Below are 10,374 nucleotides of genomic sequence, written 5' to 3' on the forward strand. Positions count from 1 at the left end.
ATGTAGACATTATCAGTCAATACCTGAACAATGACTCTTGAAGCAAATTCACAGTTAACTTGAAGCAGATAAATACTGAACAGAAGGTAACTGGCTTTTCAGGAGGGTGACAATGATCTTGATTCTTCTCAGAATGGCCATGTTTCTGCCAGATATCTTTGGATGCCTTTATCATAAGCAGAGTCTCTTCAGATGCAGGATTTTACTGTATCATCTCAGGGGAACTGACTGAGCAATCTTCCCCCACCCAGGATTCTCCCATTGAGCCTGCACATACTCCGTCTTCTACCTTGACTATTTAATTCCTACCTCTGATTCACAAAATATTTAACTGGAAAATCCTATAATATATATTTAGAGTTCCCATGTCTAGAGAATCCCAAATTGAAGAGCTGTGTTGCAGTCATATGGATTTTCCATGGGTGATTCTTATGCACAGTTGGGGTTAAAAGTGATGGATAAAGTTGTGTGTGTGTTAGCATCTTAAACTAGGAAGAATCTCATCTTTCATTTCCCCATATGCTGAGGACAATTCCTGAAATTTGGTGGGACAGATAAGAACATCACCTCCATTATCACACAGTCTGGACACAAATGCTAATCGGCTACATTTTAGCCTGGTGGTTTTAGGTGCTTCACCTAACTAACCACTCTTAGTCTTGTATCTTCTAGCTAAAGGTACAAAGGTGATTTTTTTGAGACATATTAACTGTATGCCTAACACAGGAACATAACAAGCTAATATAGGCAAGCCCAAAAATCAATAAATAAGAAGAAACTACTAATACCTATATATGACTCCCACTGTAACAAGTAAAATAGGGATAAAAGAAACTGCAAGATGTTCCACTGTATGTATGTATGTGTGTATGTATGTATGTATGTAAATGTGTGTGTGTGTATTTTATGGCACTATTTTTTCCATATTCATAACCATATGTTTGAGAACAAATACACTAGTTTAATAACTGAGAGCCTGTGAATAATTATCAATGCAGTGACTGGATCTAAAGGTCATCTGATTCCAGAGTGTGTGTTTTCCCACATCATACTAAAACTTCAAGCAAACGCTCACTCAGATGTTCATTCATGCAGCACGCAAATGCTGGCTACACACTCATTGTGAGCTAAGGTCTGTACTTTGTGGGGTGTGTAGTCAAAGAAAACAGGCAGTGAGTAATTTAATTGGTATATAACAAGTGCGGCTATAAAAATAAAACAAATCAGAACAAAATAAAGGAGAGAAGTGGGGGACAGGAAAGAGATTGAGATCGCTTGGCTTCAGTTGGAAGGCCAAAAAAGGATTCTCTGTTGAAGAAACGTTTTGTGAGATGGATGTGATAAAGCATGATTGGATTGTAGGTATTTTTAGGAGGTTAAGCCCAGGAGGATTTAGCACAGAATTGGAAGATGAATATAAGGGAAAAGAGGACTCCTGGATGATTCTGAAGATTGTTTTGGCTGGAGTAACTAGGAGAGTGGAGTTTTCCCTTTCTCCTTAGGATGGAAAGGAACGCTGGACAAACAGGTTTTCTCCAGGGCAGAAACCAACCAACATTGTTATGAGATTTCTACTGTGCTTCCAGGTAGAACTGCTGGGCAAGCAGCTCAAATGCCTCTTGGGAGTCTAAGAAGGGCTGGACGGTGAGGGAGAAGAATGCGGAAGGATTAAATCCAGAAGACAAGACAATGAACTCCTTAGGAAGGAAGCAGCGATCCCATGCCCCCATGTGGGTGTTGCTGAGATCCCCTCAGAGGAGACATAGCAAAGATGACTAGACCCTATGTGTTGGTGTAAGGATGGTTATAACTCCGACAAAACCCATCTTGGCAGAGTGGTACAAAGAAGGGACCTGAGAAAAGGAGGGTGACAGCAAGTGTAAAAGAGTCTTCCAAGGCATTTTTTAAAAGGGGGAGCAGGAGATTGTGCCATGGCTGAAGGAAGATATAGGTTTATGAGATGAGTGAGGCCAGATGACTTACTGTGTATCTGTGGACTGTACAAAATATCTCCCTGGAAAGGAAATCCTGGGTGCTAATGAGAGTGGGCAGTGATTAAGTGGTTGGAGTGAGAGAAGGAATGAGATCTTCCCACAGTTGATGCTCAGTAGGCCTAGGCATAAAACGATATCAGATGACAATATGATCTTGTCCTGTTTGATCTTAACAAATTTCCCTTGGTGTAGCTATTATAATTTCCATGTTTCAGAAACACACACCATGCTTCTGAAAGGTTTTTAAATGCAGGTGTGCATTTGTGAAGATGAGAGAGGTTGATTAGAAAGTGGGTAGGCAGAGAAAGCTGGGGGTGGAGGTGCATGTGATGCGGGCTCTGAAGAGAGGATTGAGAAGAGAATTTAAGAAATATTAAAAAAAAGGATTCTGTAAATATCAAAAACAAACAAACAAACAAAAAAAGCCAAAAAATGCAACGACTGTATTCTTTGGATGTACTCTGGCATTGGACTGCATGAGCTCTAATCCTGACTTTTGCTCTCAATCAGAGGGAGGCTATAGACATTTTACCCAGCTTCTCTGGGCTCTGAAAACAACACTATCCATTTCAAGATTATTGTGGGAAATAGGCACATACAAGCATGCATATTTACATCCACATACACACACCATGGAGCTACAGCACCATGTCTTTTACTTATCTTTATATTAGTATTCTTTATGACATAATAAAGAGTTAGAAAAATATGTGCTTGTATGTGTGTATGGGAAGTGACTTCCAGAAAGCTTGTTGAGGTTGTCATTGAAAGATGTTTCAAGATGACCCTTCTGGTGAAGAGATCTTATTGACAGAATATGGGTGAGTCAGTCCATCTACTTTTCTGTTCAGTCCTCAATTTTGAAAGGCTGTCTTAAATGTCTAATGAAGGTGAATGAGGCAAAATCCAGCTCCTATCTATCCAGTGCACAGATATGTATGAAGATAAGTAGATCCTTTCAGAACAACGAGGAGGCTGTCCTCACACTGACTCAGAAGGAAGTATTCAGGGTATTGTGAAGGCTAGTGGAACTCTAACATTAGGGTCAAAGGGTTTAGACTTGGGTCTTGGCTTAGTGTGTTTATTAAGTTTTGGCTGAGAAAATTCTGCATGTGGAGATAATGGTATTCAGTATGGATGACTATTGTGAGGAGCAGGCCAGAGACTCCAGACATAGTCTCTGGCACCCAAGTGGGGTCCACAGGCTTCCTGGAGTTGCTTCTATTTCTTGGAAATTCTCTTCTCTGTGACTGTAGCTTATATGACTCACACACCTCTATCCGTGAAGTCTTGAAGAAGTCTTCTAAGAAAGACCTCTTTTAGATCAGTTTTCCAGGATGAGTGGAGGTTCAAGCACAGGAATGAGACAAGAATAATTCATGCTGAAGAGGGGGTACTTGCAAGGCACAGCCACTTGTTCTTTTAGGAAAGGAACCCCACTCGGATTGGTTAGTAACCAACGAAGGTCTCCCAGTGTCTGCTCTCAAATTAGGCTCCCCAAAAATACCAACAAGTTTCCTTTTACTTTACTGCCTACTCACTCCTGTGGTTTTTTTTTCTTTCACCTTGGCCTGTATGCTGCCTTGAACAGTTTCTTTTAGCTGTAATTTAGTTGTCTCCCAGTTCTGAAGTCATTGTTTTCTCTTGGATGATTCCTCTCCTATCAAGGGAAAGGAAGTTAAGAGATCCCTTATGTGATCAGTCACATAGAAGTGAAGATGGTAAACAGATTTCTCAAACCGTTGTCCTACAATAGCATCATCTGACTGTATTTGTTTCCAACTATATTCTTTTCTCTTAAGGTAAGAAACCACAGGACTATCTCAATGGCTCAGTTGGTAAGGTGCACATCTGCAAAACTGACCAATTGTTTCATTCCCAGAACTAACATGGTAGGATGGGAGAGCTGATTCCATATGCACCATGACATACTCTCAGACAAACAAAAAACAGACAAAAATAGCATTAAAAAATAGCATTACAGTAAAACCTGTCTCTTAAAGTACATCTATCTGAAGATCCCAACCTGCTATGACTAAGACAATTTGTATATATATGGAAGTTGTATTATGTTTATGTATTTATTTTGGGGTGGTTTTCTGCAATGGTCTTCACATGATTTTGCATTTCATTTACATAATAGCCTCATATGTGTCTTTCTTCCATTCCAGTGTCTATTATGCACTTGACATTAGCCTGGTGCTGGAGGTCCAGAAGGGAGCACAGTTACACACCACTGTCAGTCAGAGCAGCAGGGTAATAAAGATGACATCACAGTTTATTCACAATAACAAACTAGGTGCATACTCTGAAGTGAAGAAACATGGTCTTAAACAGCTATGAACAGAAGGTCAGGAATGGCTTCTGGGCTGGAACTGGAGTTGAAGGCTGGAACAGCAGTACATTGTGGCAGAGTGGATCCCTAAAAGTCTATGGTTGGATGGAGAATGTTAAGGGACAAATGATGGACTGTTTGGCCAGATACTAGACAAGATGAAGATACTTAAGGCCAAGCAGGGACAGAGGCTGAACAGGTATTAGAAAAACTAGGACTTTAAATACAGATATGTCTGAGGGCACAGGACGGAAAGTAGCTATTTATTTATTTATTTATTCATTTATTTTGATGCATGCATGTATGCAGAGGCCAAAGCAGTATTGGGAGTACTTTCTTCAATCACTCTCTACTTTACTGCCTTGAGATGATCTCTCACTGAACCATAAAGCTTGCCATTTGAGGTAGGCTGACTAATAAGTGAACTCTTCATTCCCCAGTGCTGGGATTATAGGCACACGCAGCTATGCCCAACTTTTTATATGGGTGCTAAGGATTTGAACGCAGGCCTTCATGCTTACAGAACAACTTTTCTTTTATCTACATGGCCATCTCTGTAGCCCCCACCCTTTAAAAAAGAGTTATTTATTATGTGTGTGTTTTGCCTGCATGTATGTGTGTGTATCACTTGCATGCCTAGTGTCTGTGGAGGCCAGAAGAAGGGATCAGACATCCTGGAACTGGAGCTACAGATGTCTGTTAGCTGCCTTGTGGGTGCTGAGAATTGAATCTAGGTCCTTTGCAAGAGCAGCAAGAACTCCTAACTACTGAGCTATCTCATCAGCCCCAGGGCTCCATATTTTAAACAAATAATTTTGACTACTATATGAAGAAATAAGCCTTCATCTGATCCTCTGATGGGTTAAATAACGGAGAAAGAGGGAAAGCCAAAAAATAAAATTATGAGGCTCATATTTTAGATTTACTTTCTAGTATCATTTTGTGTTTGGACAATGAATTGAATATAGCAAATTCAATGTACATGACGGCCAGTTTGCCATCTTCATTACTATTATCAAAGCCTGCTCTATGACATTCTGAATGTATTTCTTTGAAGCCATCCTCTAAAATCCAAGGATCAGTGGCGCTAACATCTAATATCACCTTGCTGGCATGCAGCAGAGGTAGGATCCCAAGCCAGCATCTTCCTGTTGTGGAAAAACAGCACTAAGGTAACTCAAGATTTCAACGTACAGTGTTCTTTCCCTGAGAGGTCTAGCACCACTTTACATCCTAAAGGTACTTTAGAATTATTCTTAGGGAAATTGTTGAACTATTTTGTATTTACTGTATAATAGTAAAAATTTATTCTTTCTTCACTTATCCAGTTAAATAAAAGGTAGCATTCATGCCTGTAAATAAATAGGCTCAAGTGTAGAGTAAGAAGGTTGCTAAAAAGAAACACATGTCTAGTGAAAGGCAAAACAAACTCAGACTCATTCTGACATGCTTTTCTCCTTAGATGAACTTTAAATAAGCTTACTAGTTTTGGGTGACACTATGATGTGTTTGAGGAAGCTGTTTGGGCTTGGAGATGGCAAAAATAAAGAAAATGTGAACTTCCCAGGAAACATGGGACACTGTAATCAAAGCCAGACAGTGTCTGTCATTTATAGAGCTCTAGGCAGGCTGTTATCTGTCACATTTCATTCTCAACCTTCATGGGATGAGGGCTTCTTATTTCTGCATTACAGGAGAGATTGGGTGCAGAGCAATTAAATGTAGTGGGCCAGCTGGCCTGTTATCTGACTCATGCCATTTCCACTATGTCCCAAGGCTTCATCCATGATGTTATTTGGGTGGATGTCTCCTCCCTGATTGTCTTTATTAGATTTACAATGAATTCAAATATAGGACTTCTGATTTCCATCCCTAAGTCTGTTGATGGGATGAAGCAGAAGTTGCTTGTTTTGAGACAAAGTGACTTTCCATTTTTGATATAATTAATTAAATTGGTTTAAAAATACTTAAAAATTGTTCTTGTTGTGGTTGCAGGTCTGTCTATATGACCAGAGTATTTAGTTTTGATCAATGATGCCCAAAACACAGACTGAAATCAAGTGTTTGGGTTTTCAGAGTCCAAGCTGGGAGGAAAGTAGAAGGGAGCCAATCAGGGAGCCAATAAGAATATAAAGCCATCGAGGCCCCTTCCAAATGGCATTAGGTCTTCTGTATGTGGAAAGTTCTGGAGATTCCGATCCATGCCACCTTCTTCTGTTTCCTTCCCCAATATTTACAGGAATACATACAGAAATTTATTCGGTCCTCCCTGCACCCAATGAGGAAGAAAAAAATTTTCCAGTGGGTCATTTGCTTTTTTTTAGCTATCAACGCATTTAAAGGGACGGATGCAAATGTAAAAATAACATGTAAGATATCAATGACTATGAAAATGCCATCCCCAGTCTGAATGCTAAAGTCATCCCAAACACCTCCTCCCCTTTCCCAAGAGAAGTGATTGGAAACACACTTCATCCCTGAAGTCTGCTTCTCTCATATGCTATACGCGGCCCTTAATCCCAGACTCCTTCTGCAAGGATGAGAAAAAAGGATGGCTCAGAACTGGCTGCCTACCCTCTCCATCCCAGAAGATGGCTGGACCGAGGTGGACTCGCCGTCGGTGTCCTCTTTAATAAGATCCACTTCTAGGATAGCTGCTAAACCTGAAGACGATCCAGCCTAGTTGCTTTACATGAAACATACTTTCCAGGGAACATCAGATCTAAACAAACAGGCAGGTCACACACAGAAGAAACACAGCCTGCTCCTTGCTGGAGAAATGCTGAGATCTGCAGGGGTTGGTGGAAGAGGTACTGCCCTGTCAGATGTTTACAAGGCACACATGTGCACAGAGAAAGTACACATCCATGTATACACGCCCTGGCAGGATAGAAGCAGAGGAAGTCCCGGACCGAAGCCGGGGCTGGGGAGATTCTGTGCGAGGCGCAGCCCATTCTCCTTTCAGAGAATTTACTTAGAAACCCCACAAAACACATTTCTAACAAGTACCAAACTCAGCAACCTAAGTCCAGACTGAACTCCAGTCTAACAACCAGCACTCCCCAGTCACAGACAAAGCTAATTGTATTTTGCTAATTGCTTTCTTGGGCATGCACCAAGTTATTAAGCAGACAGTGACACAACAGAGCTAGGATAAATGAGTGTGGCAGCATCCACTGATTGTTTTTCCTCAGCACTATTTCCTACGACTTGTTTGCATGGTAACGAGGGAAATTGACAAAATATTTCTGAATGGTTTTCAGGTCGGCTGCCGGCCAGCTTTGAGATCACCTTCGTAACATTAGCCTGCACTTCAGAAAATACTTCCCTTTCCGTGGAGGAGGTAGACTGGTATTTCAGAGCAGGATCTATATGTCAGATACCAGCTTTCCCAGGAATGCCAGTCATCTAAAAAGCTGCAGAAAGCAGCTTCAGCAGAACCTGTGGGAAGTCCGACACCAGCCCACTTTGTCCCACCCACCCAGACACTCTCCCTCTCTGGTCTGTACCTTCCGTGTGGCAGCTGGAAGAGAGGATGGTGTTTGGAGGTCTGAAGATGTAAGGCAGGTAACGAGAGAAGCATTTCATCTTCCAAAGGAAAAAGAAAATTCTAAATGAAAAACCAGTCTCCCGAATCCATAAGGATTCTCTCGGCCTTGAAAGCTGGCTACATCACCAATATGTTTATGTAGGTTCTCTCCCAGATCTGCAGAGCTGGGGAGCCCAAGGAATAACTGGAGATGGGTCCCATTTTGCCATCAGCGCCAGGAAGCAAAGCCTTACATTTCTGCAGGCAGCTCAAACTCAGAAGCCCCCAAGCAAGCTGGGATAGCGCCTCTTCATTGGCTGCAGCTCCTCAGAGCAGGATTGCTGAGTAAGTCAGTCCTGCCTGTAAACACACGCTAAAATGTTCTGCCTGAAGCGTCTACCTTTCCCGGTGTGTCCGTCTCTCAGTAATAGCAACGCAGCCGGACACGGGAATGTGGTGACGATAAGTGACCATCTCCTATTTAGCAGAAAGATCAGATTAAACAAAGAAAGCATAGTGTTCTGCCCTGGAGGGGCTGGCTGTTCAAAAGAGCTACCCGTAATGCCACGGATCTCAGGGATATTAAAGTACAGTGCAATGAAATGTGTCTCTGTCCTGAGCTTAATCTAGATTTAGTTCTTTTTTTTTTTTTTTTTTTTTTTTTTTTTTAATTTTAAAGCTCAAACAATAGGGCTATTTATCATTTAGGTGAAGCCAAAAGCTGGGTTGAGCAGTCCGGGATGGAAGACTAGCAGAGACAGAATCTGTGTTTCACTATAGAATCACCCTGTGCCCCCCCCCCCAGCCATATCGCATGAATTTGGTCCTGAGCTGCTCTCTGTATAAATAGAAAGTCAAACACAAGGGAAGAGGCCAACTCAAGGGAACTGACCATTCCACAGCTCATGGTACTGATGGCATAGAAGAATACAAAAAAGTAAGTTAGCTCAGGAATTAGGCAATTTTACTAAAATTGAGAGAGAGAGAGAGAGAGAGAGAGAGAGAGAATATGAAAATATGACTATTACTGAACACTAATTTGGGTGCATGAAATAAAGTGACTGCAGAACCATGGCCACTGGAAGGCAGGCAAGCATGGGGCTGCAGATTGGGATTTATGGGTCTGTCAAAGGCACTATTGTATATGATGAAGAGAAAGAGCCAATGTCCTTTGTGCTGCTTTCAGAGACTCGAGGGAATGATTTCAATAGCCAGTGAAAGAAAGCAGATATTCCCCCTGAAAGGGGCTTTAAAAAACAAGATTTAAAATAAGAACATGCCTTGAAAAACCTCAGGACCATTTCGAAGACATTTTGGGCTCTCTACTGTACAGAGTATTTAACTGAGTATTGAAGAAGTGTGCTGGTATGTCTAGGAGAGAATATCACAGAGGAATTATAAAGGAAGACAGAGCATGAGAATGTAAAGACACTCCTACAAGTTGTCCCCCCACACCTCTCCCCTGACTTCTGGTCTATCATGACTAGAAACTTTATTCAAACTGTTAGCAGAAAGAGCCAGACCATTTAGTATTGAGATCACCACAAAACTTCCTTCAACTCATGGCCCAATATAATGAGCCATTCCTAGTAAGGAACAATTTGAAAAGAAAAAAAAAAAAAAAAGCCTAGGTCAGTGGTTCTCAACCTGTGGTTCATGACCCTTTTGAGATTGCATGACTCTTTCACAGGGATCACATATCAGATATTCTGCACAACAGATGTTTACATTATGATTCATAACAGTAGCAAAATTACAGTTATGAAGTAGCAACAAAAGTAATTTTATGGTTGGGGGCCCTGCAACATGAGGAATTGTATTACCAGATCATAGCTTAGGAAGGTCGAAAACCCCTGGCCTAAGTGATCTACTTTGCCCTTTGGGTGATTTCGATCTCAGAACACTGGATCATGGAGTGGGTGCAGGTAGTTTCTTCCTAGGAGACATTTCATGTTCAATTTCTGATCAGCAGTGAGGTATTGTGGTCATTTATGAGGCTTATTCTGTTAAGCTGTAAAGAGGGAAGAAAACAAGGCTTGGCATGTATGTTCTCCACAGACAGAAGTGAGACAGTTAAGGTTAAAACAAAACACATAAGACATTGCAAGTGCTTGCTAAATTCCCACATTGCTGCTGTGTACGTCTAATTGTGTATGAGCATGTGCCCCTCCAAGAGCCTCTGAGAGTAGGTGTGGTTCAGACAGTGACCCTGAAGTTTGACAGCCTTTGACATGAACTCACAGTGAGATCTCAGGCAACTTGAAGCCTCATGGCGTGCTGATGAGGGCAATAGAATCTCATACAGGACTGTGAGAGCAAGCAGAATGGAGTATGGGAGGTAATCAGTGCACTGTAAATTGCCAAGTCTATGCATGGCCTCCAGGGACTTGTGCCTGACTGGGGCAAGAAAGGAATAAAGATAAGAAAAACACAGACAACAGAAAGCTGGGATTGGGTGGTCTCAGTTCTTGGCTTGGAAAAAAAAACAAAACAAAATAAAACAAAACCCTCAGTGC

General features: G+C 41.5%; 1 protein-coding gene across 6 annotated transcripts in view; it reads right to left on the bottom strand.

Annotated features, from left to right (window-relative positions):
• Ppp2r2b (protein phosphatase 2 regulatory subunit Bbeta) overlaps window positions 1-8,277 on the bottom strand; it is a 382,601-nt gene extending 374,324 nt beyond the window's left edge. Inside the window, exon 1 of one of the 6 annotated variants that reach the window (XM_051200854.1) lies at window positions 7,839-8,277. In XM_051200854.1, the coding sequence (XP_051056811.1) occupies window positions 7,839-7,917 (79 nt within the window). In that variant the 5' untranslated portion in view covers window positions 7,918-8,277. The remainder of the gene's footprint in view (window positions 1-7,838) is intronic. The other 5 variants (XM_051200855.1, XM_051200859.1, XM_051200856.1 and 2 more) reach the window with 5 other exon arrangements.
• Between the last annotated feature and the right edge of the window lie 2,097 nt (window positions 8,278-10,374).

This window comes from Phodopus roborovskii, unplaced genomic scaffold (assembly GCF_943737965.1).
Source record: "Phodopus roborovskii unplaced genomic scaffold, PHOROB, whole genome shotgun sequence".
In the NCBI taxonomy this organism is placed as follows: Eukaryota; Metazoa; Chordata; class Mammalia; order Rodentia; family Cricetidae; genus Phodopus; species Phodopus roborovskii.